The sequence below is a fragment of the Lampetra fluviatilis genome, chromosome 15, assembly GCF_964198595.1.
Source record: "Lampetra fluviatilis chromosome 15, kcLamFluv1.1, whole genome shotgun sequence".
Lineage (NCBI taxonomy): Eukaryota > Metazoa > Chordata > Hyperoartia > Petromyzontiformes > Petromyzontidae > Lampetra > Lampetra fluviatilis.
The window spans coordinates 15243340-15262047 of NC_136289.1; the positions used below are offsets into that span (position 1 = coordinate 15243340).

The following is an 18708-nucleotide window of genomic DNA, read 5'->3' on the forward strand; positions in this document are numbered from 1 at the left end:
GATGCGGTTTAGGGTGGACCACGAGCTTCATGGAAGATCAAAGGGATCTTCTGTCTTCTTGGTTCTTTCGGTAAAGTCACGTAGAAGGGAAATAATAAAAATAAAACATAAATTATATAAAAATAAAGCATAAATTATGTCCCTTCTACGTGACTTTACCGAAAGAACCAAAAAGTTGAATCCCTGCAGTCACGAAAGCTTTAAATCGGGATCTTCTGTGTTGAGTCTTTCACATTGCTAGAGGGCAATTGGTGATACAGTACTGCTTTGGTAGTGGTGCACAAACAATGAAATCCACATGCGCCAATAACACTGCATTCATATGAAAATATTAAATCGGCAGCGTTTTTGACACTGCCCTTTATCTAGCACGTAGAGGCCAAAGAGATGGTGGATTTTAGTTCGAGACAGCACTTTACACCATGAGGCCTGATCATGATTAGATATTAATATGTTTCCTGATGTACAGATTTTTTTAAATTGGTATATGAGAAACCCTTTAATATCATATATGTGTTACTAAATTAACACATATGTGTTCAAAGTAAATTGTAAAATATTGAGTTTTTAAAAGTAAAAACTAAACTAAAAACTCTAGATTTGAAGCTTTCGTGACTGCAAGGATTAATACTCATAGTTCTTTCGGTAAAGTCACGTAAGTAAAAAATGAAATTAAAATTAATAAAAATAAAATAAAAATCACGACGTTTCGGAGGCAACACAAGTCTCCGTCATCAGGTGGGACCGTCACAGCCAGATTTGCTGCATCAAGTGAGGCAGGGATTCAAGATGCAAGCTCTTAAATACAAGTTAAGGGGGAGAAAGATGTTATTAACCATGTAAAACAGATTTAACTACACATTTTTGGACCATCTTATCTGACAGGCATTATTTTACTTTACCGAGTGTTAACATCCCCAGCGTTTAACAGTACTCTCTTTTTTTTCTTTTTGGTTCTTTCGGTAAAGTCACGTAGAAGGGAAGTAATAAAATAATATAAATAAAACATGGATAAGGCAGCAACTGCAGCTGCAGCAGCAACTGCAGCAGCAGCAGAAACTGCAGCAGCAACTGCAGCAGCAGTAACTGCAGCTCCCTTTGATGCTGCTAATCCTGCATAATGCATATGTAGTACTAATCACATTCCTGCATTTCCCATAAATATGATAAATTCCTCTTGATATGCAAATTCCTTTGTCAAGGCGCCCAGCTTATATATATGCTCCAAGCTCGTGTGCTGTTTCATTCAGACTCTGTTGCCTCGACGGACCTGGTTTTCACCTGAGGACGGCTGCTTGCGTTGTGGCCGAAACGTCGTGAGAATAATTTTATTATGTTTTATTTTTATTATTTTATTACTTCCCTTCTACGTGACTTTACCGAAAGAACCAAGAAGATGAATCCCTGCAGTCACGAAAGCTTTAAATCAAAATTTAGTACTCTCTTTATTGTCAGCCAACACTTGTATAAACATGTGTATTTTCGTTCTTTTCTATCATGTGCATCAACAGGTTGCTTGTGCACAGGCATGTCCACGTACACTTGCACCTCGTGCCCTCTTTTAGCCCCGCCCCTCCCGATACGTTCCATTCATTGGCTACCACATTCTGATAAGCCCCCCCCTCTCCTCCCCTTTAACTTGTATTTAAGAGCTTGCATCTTGAATCCCTGCCTCACTTGATGCAGCAAATCTGGCTGTGATGGTCCCACCTGATGACGGAGACTTGTGTTGCCTCCGAAACGTCGTGATTTTTATTTGTATTAATTTTAATTTAATTTTTTACCTACGTGACTTTACCGAAAGAACTAAGAGTATAGACTAAAAACTATTTTTATGTTACTAGGTAAGGCCCACTGACATGTACGGTATATATAGCTCTTTTCCAGAAGAGATCTTGCCACAAATGATCGCTCAACGAAGTGGCTTATGTAGACGTTTATAGCAGCCAAATACTCTAAACGCATGATTCCAACTGCGGAGGGAAAACCGGAGGACCCGGAGAAAAATCCACACGACCACTAGGAGAGAGACACGCAAACTCCGAATAAACAGGCATCATGATCGGGATCGAACCCACGACCTCTTGTATACCAAGCGAGGTAGTTAACATCTCGCCACCGTGGCACCCTAAGGATCTAGGTTTATTGGATAAGTGTACCTCTTTAGGTGATTTACATTGTGGTTACCGGTTTGGTCGATGAATTAACAATCTCAAGTCTTTCATTATCCATTTCTGGAGAATGTGTCTGCATCGGCCATGTATTTATGATGTGTTCATTAGAAATGCTGACGTATAACTTTGGTTTCACAGATAAACTGTCTGGACGTTTCACGGACAGAAGTGCTCTCAGAGCTGCAAGACTTCAGATTATTCTTAACTCTTGTTGAAAAGATGTAAGTACTTTTATGATAAGCTAGTTATTGTGTGTGCATGCCTTAGTTTGATGAAATTCGTGTATTACATAGTAGTGCTTGAATGCCACCAAAGTAATGAAATTACTGGCTGTTGCGAGCCTTCAGTTTTATATCTTGAAATTCTGGGAAGAGTAAATGTCTATTGAAGGTATTTAATTTAAGTGTAAATGAAACACTGCACATAAATCATGAGCTGCAACAGAGCTCATTTGAAAAGACCTTTCAAACAAAGAGATATTTTAAAATTAAACATAATTGCATTCTTTGATTATATAGTCCTGTTAGTCCTCATTTAAAGTGGTAAATGCGTTCCTGAAAAGTGCTGTGTTAAGCTAAAAACGTGTAAAGCGGAAATAATTTCCCCTTAATAATATAACAATAAAGGTTGGTGAATTATGACGTATGCGTACCCAGTAAGATGGCGGGACACATAACGGAGGGTACGCCGCAGCGTTCCTGTATCATTCCGTGTACTATATTGCACCGCTCAGCCGCGCAGCTCAAGAAAGTAGCTCGTCGTCGACCACTCAGGAACTGCGTTATCATGGGGCACGTTCTGCGTTGTGGGAAAATTGTTCCCTCATGGAAGAACTGCGTAATAACGAAAACGCTTTGTGTGAACACGCGTTAAGTGAGGGATTGCTGTTAGAAGAAATAATAAAAACATGGCACCAGTCACTGAAGAGCAAATTGTATATCATTTTTTTACTTAAAAGTTTCGTGACTGCATGAATTCATATTCATTGGTTCTTTCAGCAGTCTATAATGTAGACTGCCAGTATGCTCACCGAGGTTAAGAATAGGGCTACAGTCTACATTATAGACTGCCAGTACACTCACTCCGATTAAGAACCAGGCTACAGTCTACGTTAGTGGTTTAATCTAGATTTGAAGTTTTTGCGACTGCAGGAATCCATACTCTTTGGTTCTTTCGGTAACGTGACTTTACCGAAAGAACCAAAGAGTATACGTTAGTGGTTTTTTGTTTTCTATTTAATTTATTATTATTATTCACTTTATTTTTCAAATTATTTTTCTTCTATCTACATGACTACCGAAAGAACCAAAGAATATGAATTGTATATCAATATTTTCATACGTTTTAAAGATGCATGCTTTGTAACAGAGGCAGTAGGTATACTCTTGTTGCATCTATGCTTTTGGGTTGAATGTTCAGTTTTGTCTCTTTAGCATTATAGTTCTATTTCAAGATGAGTGGTCTGTCAGAGTGTTTAAGTTTATTATATTGCTGCTAGAGTGCAGTGGTTAGTGCACTGTGCTGAACTAGCAAGCAAAGTTATTTTCCCAGACACTTTGCACATTTGCGGTGAATACTATTTGAACTGTTCCTGAGTGCCCCTTCAATAACCCGCACTGATCAGCATGGTGAAGATGCTCAAGCTACCCCCATGTCTGACACAGCATGTAGAGGTATTCAGCAGGGGATTTATATTTCATTATATATTTGTCTTACACATGTTTTATTTTATCACCGTTATTTTTTCAACAGAAACAATGGCACAGATGTTAGCTCTGTGGAGGACTCTCACGAAAAGAAAGTTACATTCGTCTCTACCTTTTTGAAAAGTAAGCTGTCTCAATAATATTATTCCAATGTTACACGTATTGTTTATGCCCAAAACGCCAATAAGACCCTCCTAGTCAACAGTATATAGTGTTATGTCTCATCTCTAGAATATTTAGAAAGTTAAGCTCATGCCAATTGCAGTTAATTATATCTTGGGCCATGCGTGAGGATTTGGTTCTGACCACTTCGGCTCACTGCAGATGCTGAGTGCCACAGCCTGCACGTGTCTTCTCTCTCATTGGAGCTTCTATATTGCTTTAGAGCAGAACTCCAATAATCTGATGATATGGGGGGACCATATCATGGCTCCTGTAGCTCAGCGATTTTATCTGTAAGCTCCACTGTTTAAACCCTTAAGCACATTGCAAAACAGCCGGCAACCTCATTTAAAATTCCCAATGCTATAAACTAATTTAAATGGAAATACATAATGCTAATCTGCTGCCGATGCAGTTTGACGTGGTTTAAGGATAGAGTAGAAAATTGGGAGTAATCTGTGAATTGATGCACTTTGCAGATTCCTGTAATTCGTGGCTTCCACAGCTGGACTCGTGTTACGTGGCGATGCTGATAATGCTTCCTGTGTTATTCTATGTTATATTCATACAAATAGATTCTAGTAAATCAATGCATTTGGCAGGAAAATTACTTTGTACGTGTGTTTGGTGTCACATTTTAAGAGCAGATGGATAATAGGTGTTTTGCTATGCTTGTGATATATGATAATATTTGTGGTAATGTAGATATTCACAGTGTAATGAGTGGTCTCCGACACGGTAAATAACTTCAGTTGTTTATTCAAATAAAGCTCGGTACAGCCACGTGTCTCTTTCTCTTGCGGACGTCCACTTTTCGTGTGGCTACGCTGCCCCGCGCCACGTGGCGCTCACCCGCTCTCCAACGCACCGTTGGCCAACGGTGCGCTAGGGAGCGGCTGGAGGACGTGGTCGATGGAGATGGCGGGGCAGCAGCGGTAGGGCTCCTCTTCAGTCTTCAGCACCGTCCCTTTGCGTTTCTCTGTGTCCCGCTTATATCCCCCTCACGAGACTAAGCCCCGCCTCTGGCCACGCCCCGCCTCTGGCCACGCCCCTCCTGGAACTTTCCCGAACATTCCAGAGGCTTCCCTGGTGGAACCGCCTCTCACCTTTCCCCCAGATGTAAACCCCACTATGGATAAGCATGGACTGTATAATTAATATACGCCCCCCTGATAATCCAGGCGATGGCGCTCTCATTACAATAGCAATGCAAGTGTAAAGTCAGTACGGAGCGATAGTGGGACAGTATGTCAACGTTTGTCTCAATTGATGAGACAAACGTTGACAGGGTCATGTGAGGGGGAGCACGGGATCCAATGGCGGGGGAAGTGTAATTATGGCGGTGATTGACAGAGCAGGTGTGGCGAGGAGAATTCGAGAATAGGGGCGTGGCCAGAACAGGCGAGGCATGAGAGCCGGCATGAGAGCCGGCACGAGCCAAAGCTGGTGGCTGTTGGTGTGGGGAATCGCCATCATCGTTGTCGCTTTGGAACGGGCCATCTCCATTGTCTGCGAGTTGTCTTGAGACTAGAAGCTATGCAACTACCAAAGTGTACAGTGAGGGAAAAAAGTATTTGATCCCCTGCTGATTTTGTACGTTTGCCCACTGACAAAGAAATGATCAGTCTATAATTTTAATGGTAGGTTTATTTGAACAGTGAGAGACAGAATAACAACAACACAATCCAGAAAAACGCATGTCAAAAATGTTATAAATTGATTTGCATTTTAATGAGGGAAATAAGTACTTGACTCCTCTGCAAAACATGACTTAGTACTTGGTGGCAAAACCCTTGTTGGCAATCACAGAGGTCAGACGTTTCTTGTAGTTGGCCACCAGGTTTGCACACATCTCAGGAGGGATTTTGTCCCACTCCTTTTTGCAGATCTTCTCCAAGTCATTAAGGTTTCGAGGCTGACGTTTGGCAACTAGAACCTTCAGCTCCCTCCACAGATTTTCTATGAGATTAAGGTCTGGAGACTGGCTAGGCCACTCCAGGACCTTAATGTGCTTCTTTTTGAGCCACTCCTTTGTTGCCTTGGCCGTGTGTTTTGGGTCATTGTCATGCTGGAATACCCATCCACGACCCATTTTCAATGCCCTGGCTGAGGGAAGGAGGTTCTCACCCAAGATTTGATGGGACATGGCCCTGTCCATCATCCCTTTGATGCGGTGAAGTTGTCCTGTCCCTTTAGCAGAAAAACACCCCCAAAGCATAATGTTTCCACCTCCATGTTTGACGGTGGGGATGGTGTTCTTGGGGTCATAGGCAGCATTCCTTGTTGTTATTCTGTCTCTCATTGTTGAAATATACCTACCATTAAAATTATAGACTGATCATTTTTTTGTCAGTGGGCAAATGTACAAAATCAGCAGGGGATCAAATACTTCTTTCCCTCATTGTATATAGTCATTCGCAGTTACTCATTGAGTTGTCAGTGGACTTTATTTATTAAAAATATATAGAAAGACAAGATGGTTTCTCTGAGAGCTGCATTACACAAGTGGAAGATAGGCACAGTTTTTTACCCCTTGTACAGCATGTCAACTCAGTCACATTTATTTTTATTCATTAAAATATTTCATCTGGAAAATCCCTTGGAATGGTACATCTCGTTTGCAAGGGTGTCCATGATGTAAATTGACACGTACATTGCGCACATGTGTAGTGGGTTCCACGGAAGCACACACTTGACCTGGAGGCAACGCGTTTATTTCTCGACCCCAACAGGGCACTTACATAAACCACAACAGGTTAACTGGACCACAACGGGGTAACTACATTACCGGGTCAGTCAGTTAACATATTGCCTGACCCACGAGGCTGAACGTGACGATCGAAGAGCGAAGAGGTGTAGCACGGCTCTCAGGGCCCCCATTTTATCTCCTGAGCGTGGCCTCCCCCGCCGTCGGCTCCGCCTCCTTCTCGATCTTCCCAGAAGGTTCTGGGCCCACACCACCTGTCCCCCTCTGGTTCAACCACCTGTCACATCCTCTCTGCCCCCTTTCTAACAGTCACCAGACCTATGCCCCCAAGGGCCCCCTTTCCATGCCGTAACATACCCTGGTGCAGAGGTCGCAATCGGGTACCCGTTTGCGACCCTGGTGCGGCCGGGTATGGGTACAGGTAAGGAATCAAAACCCGTTTGCGACCTCTGCCCTGGTGCCAGCGAGAGGCTCTAACACTTGCAGCTCCACTTTCTTATCAGTAGCTGGCGCTAATCGCCGTAGTGACCCAATATACTTCACTACACATGTAATGACACAATCATTTAAAATGTATAATTTATGCGTCAATTATTAATGTTTTGCATATCACACCCAATAAAACATGTAAATAAATAATTAAGTTGTGTACACTGGCACTTTATAGAGAATGCACTGTAGCTGTAACATCTGTAAATGTTGTGTAAGTGTATTTTAAGATTTAGCAGGATGGTTTGATAACACAGGAAAAATATGCAGCTGGTCAATCATGTATTAATAATAATTTACATTTATTTGTAAGGCACCTTCCACTAATGTTACAAGGCACCTATGACAGTTGTCTATAAGCCTGTGTGATATGGATGTCATTTGTGTGGCTTCAGAGCGGCAGGCTGTGATGGGTTCGGTGGTGGATTGGAGTGAGCTGCTGACCCGGAGTGCCTCTGACATGGAGCTGGCTAAGGTAAGAGGCCTCTCACGATGCCAGACAGAGTAATATTCGCAAGGTGTCACTGTTATTGCTTGGATGAACATAGATGATGAAGCATTTCAGCCTGCTGCTCTGAAGCTTAACGTTTTTCGCTTCATGCCTGTATTTAGTCAACACATTAACAAAAAATGTTTTAGTTGTTTTTCCTTCGATTTCTATATTCTGCACTATATACCCTACTACAAGGTGTGTGCTCAGTCTGAGACACCTCCTGGTCTCTCGAGTTCTTACCTGGTTGAACCAAGTGTGGGTTGTGTGCACATGTTTTAAAACACCCCCCCCCCGCTCATGTCTGCCATGCTGTATGCCATGTGTGGTTGGCAGTTGGCAGTGGCCTTCCTGTTCTTCTTGATGACAGATCCCGAGGTGCAGCTCAAAATGGAGACGCTATCACTCCACACACAGGTGCTGAACAGTTATCTTCTCCATCTGCAATAAACGCCATTGAGAAATCAATTTTTGCCTGAGGCACTTTGTTTTATGGAAGTTGTCAAAGTGGTGTAATGGTTAGCACACTGGACATGCCATCCAGACTTCACCTATTCTATCACATCTTTTGGCACGGCAGTTGAAGTAATGGGGCAAGTCAATGAAAACACCACCCCCACTGCCTCTCTACCTAGTGGTATAAATGGGAGCACTACAGTCGATTGGTAGGTCGTGTGTGGTGGGTTAAATTGTGGCTATGGCTACCCATTTCAGTACATCTGGTCAACGTGGAAGCTTAGACCAATAACTCTAGAGCTCTCTCTTGTGGAGGCCCTTATTTGCAGCAGTCCCTTGAACACGCAATTTTAGGGCTGCTCCTTTGATACCGTTTTACGTTGTTCCATACATTTATATTTTAATGGTATTATTTTTACCAAACGCTTGTATATTGACATAAAGGCTATGTACCTCAACTTCTTGTACTTGAATGCAATAAAAGTCAAAGTGGTGACCTGTTCCAGTGAGCGTTGAGATGGTGCCCCTCTCCCATTTAGAGGTCTGGCCCAGTGGCGGAAATTCCACATTCTTATGGTGAGGGGCGAGTCGATAACCACTGATTATTTTCCCACAAAGTGGTACTCATTTTTATCAACCCTAGAGGAATGATGGGCAGAGTAAACCCCCCAAACCAGGATTTGGATTTGCATACTTCCGATTGCGAGCCACTTGCTCTACCACTGAGTCAACCTCAGGAAACAGTAACAATGTGATTGTATAAACATGTTCTAGCTTCTGAGTGGTAATTTTATTTTTGTAATATACAGAATGAGTTGAGAGAAATAATGCAGTTTCTGGTCGATAACAAGGATTCAAACAACTTGGCAGATGACTTGGAATATCTTCTGCATTCTGTAGGTAAGTGGAGATTTTGACAGGATGTGCATATTTAAATAAAGATACTTCCAACATCTAACAATGATCGTGCACGCCCATAAAGACACGAACATCTCGGTGCAGGAATACAGAGGAGGAACACTCGAGGGCATGGGAGCGACTGAGCTAGGGAAGAAGAAAATGGAAGCGATTCACTTGCTCGCTCATCTATTCACGGACCCCCAGCTACTGACCTGCTCTCAGCCACTATTGCAGCATATATCAATATGTTCAGGAGCTATATGCCAAAGGTCTGCTAGCCACGACAAGAGGGCTTGAGAAAGTTAATTTGTGTAGACTCACTATTCCTCAATCAAGCACTTAGGCACCTACTCAGAATCAGAATATATATCCTGCAAAAATCTGATGAGCTATGAAGCTCTTTCACAGATGTCCAGTCGGGGTGGGTAATAAAGTTACAACAACAAGTAATACAAAGTATAGGGAAGGTAAGCAAGTGACTAAAAATACATAAATAGAACTACAGTAAGTACAAATTGCGTAAGTACATCAATTCCTGCCGATTTTTCAACACTAAATGCAAGCTTGGGCAAGGCAGCAAAGCAACAACAAAAACAATTCCCCAACCACACGAAGACAATACACAGTCCCTCTAAAATTGCACATTAAAATGTAAATATCGATACATGAGTAAGGATCAAAGTTACAAATCACATTTTCAAATATGGTTGTATCCAACACGAATTTTCAAGGGAAGGAGGGAACAGAGGAAATGAAGGGGTTGTGAAGGCATGGGGCTGAAGAGGAATATTGTGAGCAGAGAGAGCGAGGCAACCAGGCAGAGTTGCTTGGGTAGGGAGTTCCAGTGGGTGCGGGGCGTAGTGACTAAAAACACATAATTTTTACTTGTTATCTTGCATTGTGACATTTAAAGTGCAGTTGACGTTATTTATGAATGTGACTGTCCATTGTCAGCACCAGCGATGGGACTGATGGAGTCGTTTCAGGAGGCAGAGGACACATATGCTACTGTCACTCCCTTGCGAAACAAAACCAGACATATGCTGCAGCACGCACCCTCCAAAACTTCGTAAGTATGAGTTTGTAATTAACAGAAATTCCCTTTTAACAAAGCCCACATTCAATCAAATATATCGAATCTGGACAAGCAAGCAATATGTCCATCTCAAAGCATGAATCCGGGTGAATCATTTTAATTGAAAAAGCACACCCTTTTCTTAAATTTTTCAAAGTCTAATTATCACTTAAAATATGTTACATTTAAAACAGGTAATTTAAGAGTTAGAACAAAGCATACAATTTAGTTTTTATGAGCGTGAAAGTTTGCTAAACAAAATATTAGGAAGGACACATGTGACCCTCCATATAAAACCTATCTACGTGACTTTACCGAAAGACCCAAAGAATATTAATTCTTGCAGTCACGAAGGCTTTAAGTCAAGATTTACAGTATATTCTCCACAACAATGCTAATTATTATTTTGTGAGAATGTGCAGTAAAGTGGTTGCATGTCGATGTTTTATGCATTTAAATTGTATGGAATAGGAGGTATAAAATAAGCTGGTGTGAAGATGGCATGTGTTTTGTTTTCTGGCAGGCCTGCCACACCATTGCAGGATTTCTTCAAAAAGAGCCAAGTCCAGCAGGTGCTGAAGCTGCAGGAGCAGGTGTGGAGAGAGAGGAAAGCCTGCGAGCAGCTGGAGGCTGAGCTCTCAGCGCACCAGCAGCTGGTGATTGACAGAGGTATCTCTCTTTGAATATATATGTGTATGTTGAACTTCTTTTGCACAGTACGTAGTAGCCAACTGTGCTCATCGGAGGTGCAGAGGAAGGACAACAACCTGAAGCAGCAGAGTTTGTGTCTGAACATTCATGTGTTTAGATTTGAAGTTATTAATCACAATTACTTAGTGTGCTGGGGTCACGGTCCAAATTTGCCACATTTGAAATATTCCAAATCACTTAATTGGGAAGTATGTAGCAATCGTTACTCTCCTGTGACAACTTGGCCTGGACACTTCTAAAGCAGTTTGGAGACTTTGTGTGGTGGCTTCCCTATCTAAAACAAGTTTCTGTGAACAAAAATAAATATGCTGATGAAATGTATCCCTCCATATATACGTATATTAACTCTTCAGACCCCACCTGACTGTCTGCTTTCTAACATTGGCAGTGACATATCCTAGCCATAGCACATTCATCGATTGTTCCAGAGGTTCATCGGCTGACAGGTTAATACTGCAGGTGTAGTTACCTTAATAATATTACCCTCAAATTTCTCAATTGGGATTATATATAGCAACATTGCCACCTCCTGGCAGACCACATAGCTTGGGTAATTGTTGGAACTATCAATTTCTGGCTGCCTTCTGACTTGTCTGGTTTTCTTCCCAAATGAGCGATGTGGACTGAACGACCCCCTCTCGTTTGTCACCTTTCTGATGATCTGATGCCTTAATGAGGTCCCATTGTTGTATTTGTTAAAGCTATGTCGAGTGGTGGAGGGTTTAACGACACATTTATATTTAAGCGATCCAACCAAAAAACTTATATTGTGGATGTTAAAGCTATGTTCAGATTAACGTTTGCAACAAACAGGACTTTCTCATTGGCAAAGTATACACAATCTCATACATTTTTAATGATGAGAATGTGACGCCCATTTAGTCGTTGCTGTTTCATACTGCCCATTTGACGTTTTGGAGATTTTAAATTAAGGTCAAACTCAAGATAGGAACGTGTCATTTAGCACTGCAGTATATTATTGCTTCAAGTGACTACTGAATGACAGCCTGTTCATGTTATGTGCACAGCACATTAATCCCCTTCATGTTTTGTTGTAAAGATGCGCAGGTGTTTGCTCTGCAAGCAAGATTGAAGACACTAAGAATTCTTTACGAACAGAAGCCATCTTCTCCACAGTCGGGGGTGGTGAAGGAGTTGCAAGAGAAATCAGACCGGTAACGATGCCCACCTAACACTCCTACTGACGATTTGTAATTAAGTCACGTGCAGACATCTTTTTCTAGACTTTCTGTTAGTGGGCAGATGGGCACTTAATTGGTTACTGGATAAGTCGTGACTTTGTTGTGTATGGTAATTGGTGAAGGGTAGCAATTTAGAAAATAAGTGAGTTTTTCCTTCTCTTATTCAAATCACATGCTTTAGCATGTGTTTTTACATTGCTTCTACAGGCACCACCTGGGGGCACAAGCACGTTTTACTGTAGCTCCAGTGTGTTTAACTTAATCTATTGGTTTTACTGTTGTTTGCGTAGTACGAGTGTAGTGTTGTACTCACACGGACGTGTCACTTTATTTACCTTGCATCCAATATGGATGCTTCTCACCTACACTAAGACACACACCCTTGTTCCGAACTCCCCGACTTCCCCCTACTCATCTCCGCACACCTCGTGCGCGGTAACCACTCTGTCTCCCCCACTCTCTCACTCTATACTCTGCTATCCTGTCCTGCTTCCCTCACACCTCCGCCCTTGTCCCTGCCCCCAGCAGGGGATCAGCCAACACTGCTGGGGAGGTGAGGAGGGAGAGGTCCCAGGCGTCTTCTCCCCGACTGTTCTGTTCTTCATCCCTTGGGCACCAACCAACCAACTCACCGTGTTGCTCCGCACACTCCCTGATATATCCCTCCTCATTTGGGGTCCCCACATACCCCCCATTAAGCTGGCGCCTCCACGGCGCCTCCGGTACGCGCTCTCTCTTATCGTCTCCATCTCCAGCGTCTACCCCGTGCCCCAAGGCTCACACCTGCTCGTCCCCAAATGCACCTGCTCAATCAATGCTTCTCCCCCTAATTGCTGCCGCTTCTCCGGCGCCTAATCCGTGTCTCCACGCTTGCACCTGCACGACCTCAGTTGCACTATCTCCATCAATGCTGCGCCCCCTAATTGCTGCCACACCGTTCCAGTGTCACCTCACATCACCCTTTTGCTAACCCCGCGCGTTACGCCACGACACGAGCATAAAAAAAATCTGTAATTCAAACCCTTTTATTTCTTTTTATTTTTTAATATTTCAACAAACGGATTTAAATGCATTATTTTAATCAGTAACTTTTATAACAGCCTTTGCTCGCCTGGCCATCCTGGCATGCACTACCAGCGTTAGCAGCTACAACAATATATCAGCTACAATGGATGATCTCAAGCAGTTGTACAATTTAATGCTTGGTAATATTCTGGATTTGTTGGTCCCCCTTCAAACAAGGCCATTTCACTGGTATTACAATGAACTGCGCTCAATCGAGACGATAGTAAAGCTGAGCAAACTTGGAGAAGATTAGTCCTCATGGTTCATAAACAGGTTTTTTTAAAGAGCGTCAACATCTCGACCAGGATGCCCCTGGCTTGAGCTAAATCGGATAATTTTTCTAAACTCGTCGCTGATAACTCCAACAAACCTCAGCTACTTTTTCGTACCAAATCACAGATGTTAAAACCCCCTCCACAAACACATTTCCTTGCCTCCACCAAAACATATAATCCATTCAAATTCTTAGGTTTTTTTCGGTAAAGTCACGTAGGTAAAAAATTGTAATTAATAAAAGTTACTTTAACGAAAAAAAACCTAAGAATATGAATCCTTGCAGTCACGAAAGCTTCAAATCTAGAAATATAATCCATTCCTCGAGTTTTTCCTCAGCAAAATTAAAGCCATCCGCCATTAAATGCAGTCTTCTTCTTTAACATAGCCAGCAACCATTTTGCCGCCCTCTTGTCAGAGCACTACCCTTGATTCTGAAGTACCTAAACTATCGCCCTATCTCCAATATGCCCTTTCGTTACAAGGTTCTCAAGTGTGTGGATGCCTCTTGGCTCCAAAAGCATGTGCTTTCTAATGACCTCGAATCTTTCCAATATAGTTTTCGGCCTGGATACAGCACTGAGACGGCATTTGGTGAGGGTGGTAAATTATTTATTGACTGCCGCCAACACTGGCTCACCCAGCATTCTAGTTCTACTCGACCTGAGTGCTGCTTTTGATACCATCTGCTTAAATGATTGAAACATAATATGGGGGTTAATGGTACTGCACTGTGCTTGACTTGATCCTGTTTATCAAATCGCAAGCAATTGATTAGACTGGGTGGCTCTTAAGTCTGCAACCAGCACCGTTTATTTCAGCGTCCGCCAGGGCTCTTCCCTGGGTCAACTTTTCTGTATCTACATGATCCCGTTAGGTACCACCCTTCCTCAATTTTCACTTTTATTCTGATGACACTCAAATTTACATACACTGCGTATCGAATGTTATTGATTCCCTCCGCTAGCTCATTACCGCTTTCACTTATTCGAGCTTGGATGCAGCACAACTTCCAGCAGCTGATTGGGAATAAAACAGAGGTTATGCTCATTGGGTCTCACCACCAGCTGGTAAAGGCCGGTCCCTTCAGTCTGATGATCGATTGTTACAACTTTGGTCTTTGGATCTGCACATCAATAAAATCGTCAGGATTTTTTCATTTACGGAACATTGTGCGGTTATGTCTCATCCTCTCGTCCGCTTACGCAGAACAATTGGTTAATTTTATTTTCTCGTGCATCGACGCCTGCAACTTCTTGGTATCTGGAACTTCCAGTATGGTTCTCAGATGACTCCAGTCTATTCAGAATACAGCTTCTATGGTTCTGACCCTCACATTGAAGGCACTGAATGATCTTCACCTCCAAATATTGGGGAGTTACTATGCAACTACTCTCCAACAACAAGAACTCTGAGGATGGTCGACTGAAGCTCAAGTCCATGAGTGATCGGTTCTTTGCTTCCATAGCAAAAGGACTTTGGATCTTTCATCCGAAGGCTGTTCGGGAGTCCGGTTCATTTGAGATCTTCAAGTTCTTCTTTCATATGGCTTTTTGTATTTTGACTGAGCCACTTCTTACCCAACCCCACCCCCACCATGATGGATGTAAAGTGCCTTGAGATTTTATTAAAGGTGCTATATAAGCTGTACTTATTATCATTAATACTGCACATATAGTATATAGGTTGTGAAACAAACTTATTTTATTTTAACATTGTAAATTCGTATAAAGAATTGGCGGGTGTTCATAACGTTAGTTAGGTGTCAAATATGGCGAGTGCAATACCAAGCAATATTGATTTTACATTGTGTTACACTTGTTTCCCATGGAAAGCCTCACTAAGTCTTAAGACCTTTTCAGGAGTGCCTGTAGGTTTTCACAGGAGTGGGCGATCACTGCTATGTGTTTCAGAATCGAGTAAAATGTGTTATTTTCAAATTTGGCCTGCAAAGGCAGATGGAGTGTAGTATTTACAGTTAAATACACAACCCACTAACCGAGGCGGCCTGCCAGATACCACTGCGCCATGCCACTGCCTGATTGCTGTGTATATCTATAGATAGGATTTTGAGAGTACCGGCATGCCTCTTACAGCGCTGCCTCTTACAATGCCGTTTCATTATAGCGCTCCTTGTCCTGGATGAAAATTCTTGCCGGATCAGCCCATATATGGAAGGAAGTTTGCCTATTGGGGCGTCTTTGCCCATATGTGGTCTTGTCGAACCAGAATCTAAATGTCTTGTATCAATTCTGCTCATAGTCGGTCCTTCAGCCGCTTTAAGAGTTTCCATTCATCTAAGGGTTAATCACTGCATAAATTAATTGGCGATCTATGGATCGAGCAATCCCACTTGGTTCGTACTGTATAGCTTTCCGTGTGAAGCGTGTTATTATGGCAGACGGTGGTTACACACGCTCCAACTGAATGCACTGGTGAGTGTATAATTTATTGTATTTTTATATGTCATGATTTAAAGTTATTTTTATTTATACAATTCTTTAATCATTTTAATTATGTGTACAGTATCATTTATTAAGGCTATTATCGATACCCCAATGAGGCCCTCATATCGGTCATCGGGACATTGTTGGACTTTTTCTGCGTGGTTGCAATTTACTTTGCTCCGTGCTTGTTAGCTGCTGAGGGCGTGACGGGTTTATTTTTTCCATTCCTGTTGCTGCATGTCCCTGTACTTTCCCCGTTCAGTTGTAATGTGCACTGTTGCCTACGTTATTGAGGACGATATTGGCATTACCTCCTGCAATCACCCATGAATATCTGTCTGTCCCGCGCGTGATGTCACTCATCATGAGGCCCACCCCTCGTGTGACGTCACTCCACATGAGGCCCACCCCCCCTCATTAATATTCATGCGTGGGTGGATTTTTACACGAACGCAGAGGAAGGTCGAGCTGAATTAAAAATGTATTACACAAAGTCGCTTCAAATATGACGTTTCTTTACAGAAAGTGACGGTAAAAAATATATCTAAGCAGCACACTGCTACATCCGTGCGTGATGTCACTGCAAAAGAGCCCCCCCCCCTTTCATTAATATTCATGCGAACCTGGAAATTTACAATAACGCACAAGAAGGTCGCGCACTCCACATGCAGCACCCCTCCCCTCATTAATAATCATGAGCGGGTGACGTCACTCCACATGCCACACCCCTCCACAATAACCATTAGCGGGTGATGTCACTCTACATGGGGCAACCCCCCCCCCCCCTCAATAATCATGAGCTGAACGATTTTTCTATTGAATATTTCAGATTTACTGCAATATACACCCGTCCTTAGACGGGCAAAAAAGCTAGTATAAAATAAAGATTGATTGGTTGTGGTGTGCTCTACTCTCTGTTGTTGATGCCCGTGGCATAAGTGGCTGCATTGTTTGTGTCGCTAACGATACTGGGCTGTGGCAGGCTGCAGGAAGTGATGCGCCAAAACCAAGAACTGCGTAAAGAGAATGCAATCAGCGAGCACAGGGTGGACACCCTGAAAGATGAGAATGGGAGCCTGTCTCGCAAGGTTTGTTTTAAAGACCAGATTTCATATTTTACAAATTTTGTCCTGCTCATCTCCTGTTAACAGCCGTTATCCAGTGGTGTAAATTCCACATTTCTGCATACGTGATGCTTTGTAAAATTCTTTATCGTTATATTGTTCCTAAATGTGGCAACCTCTACCAATTAAATTGGTATCTAATTTACTCAGCCCAGATGTATTATAGGCTGAGTAAAACTCAACCAGGATCTGAACTCGCAACCTCCCATTTGTGAGCTGCCTGCTATACTTCCAAGCGACCTGGCTGGAGCATATTTTCAAATTTTTACGTAAAATATTTACCCGATTATTTTCTTCATCTAATTGTATGTTAATGGAATCCTTTAAAATAAAACAAATCCATGTGTTTTTGTGTTTTCCACCAATTGTGTTCCCATTGTACTATTGGTGCCATGTCATAAGACAACCAATCCATTTGAATCTGTCAAGGCAGTACAACCCATTCTATCATTGAGATGCTTTCAACTGACCTCTGGTCTATACAGTAGAAGGCAAAACTTTCCTACACACCCCCTCACCAAGAGTAGTGTTCATGGCATAACAGTTCAGCAAATATTTTTCATTTACAGAGATAGAATTAAGCCCAGAACCAACTATAATGTGCTGATGTTTTTGTGCCATCATTGGTGAACACACTGAGACCATCGGCTCGCTCCACTTGAGAACACGGTTTGACCAATGACCTCGGTGGTGCCAGCTCAGCGCTCTGACCTTTTGTGCCACCTGGCCACATCTGCCATGTTCTCTCCACACTCTCTTGTGTCTCCCCTTTCAGTGCAATCGTGTTTGCATTATCTGGTCTGCTGAGCTGATAAAAGTTTAAGCTAGGAATGAGATAAACTAGTTTATGGCTGTTTAAGTAGTTGGCTAAGGCTGATGAAGGTAATCGTACAAAGAATATTAGTACAGCTTCAAAGTGACATTCTGTTCTTGGATTGCAGCTTGCAGATGCTGGAGTGAAGCTGAGTGAAAGTCGGACTAAGTTGCACGAGGTGGTGAGCTGCAGTGAAGGGGCGCTCCTGCAGAAGGCGACAGAGTGTGTGGAACTGAAGACTCAACTGCAAACATTGCTGGACATAAAGGTAGCTCCAAGAATTTCACTTATTACAACATTTCCCCTGGATAATCCCTTGAGATGGAACATGGCATCGATTGATACGTACATGGCAAACACTTAAAGACATGTACACTCACACACATCACACACAGCTTCACCACACTCAACAATCACGCACATCGTACGGTGCAAAAGAAGTTCCACATACATACATCACACATAGCATCATTAGTAGTTATAGTATCATCACACACAGCATCATTGTGTGTATTTGCGTATGTGCTGTGGGCTATGCAGTCTAAGTGGATCGTACGTGGTGTGTGGAATGTAGGCCGAGTTGGAAGAGCGAAGGGACATCCTGGAAGCCAAGGTGGCTGTTCTTGTGGAGCAGCTGGAGGAGACGCGGCAGGAGGTGGCCTGTGGGGAGGTTTTGGGAGATGCTATTCAGGTACAACCACGGTAATTAAATAACTAATTGAATCCTGTAGGATCATCGGACTATTAACACTCCTACCAGGAGGAGTCTTTTCAGGAAGAAGCAATCCAAAAGACCAATACCCCCTTTGCCACTACTGGGCTGTCTGTGCCCCTGATATAAGTTCAAAAATATTGTTAATGCTCAAATGAGCATTGAGGCACTGCCTATCTCCTGCTTACAGTCCAGAGCCAG

At 42.6% G+C, this 18708-nt stretch overlaps 1 protein-coding gene across 1 annotated transcript in view; it reads left to right on the forward strand.

Moving 5' to 3' along the window:
- The first annotated feature begins 2834 nt into the window (after positions 1-2834).
- Positions 2835-18708, forward strand: part of LOC144936326 (uncharacterized) — a 30731-nt gene continuing 14857 nt past the window's right edge. The window contains exons 1-11 of the mRNA XM_078863423.1: positions 2835-2856; positions 7634-7713; positions 8065-8145; positions 8994-9084; positions 10039-10153; positions 10683-10828; positions 11931-12045; positions 12772-12794; positions 16797-16945; positions 17923-18063; positions 18370-18486. Of these exons, the coding sequence (XP_078719549.1) occupies positions 2835-2856; positions 7634-7713; positions 8065-8145; positions 8994-9084; positions 10039-10153; positions 10683-10828; positions 11931-12045; positions 12772-12794; positions 16797-16945; positions 17923-18063; positions 18370-18486 (1080 nt within the window). The remainder of the gene's footprint in view (positions 2857-7633; positions 7714-8064; positions 8146-8993; positions 9085-10038; positions 10154-10682; positions 10829-11930; positions 12046-12771; positions 12795-16796; positions 16946-17922; positions 18064-18369; positions 18487-18708) is intronic.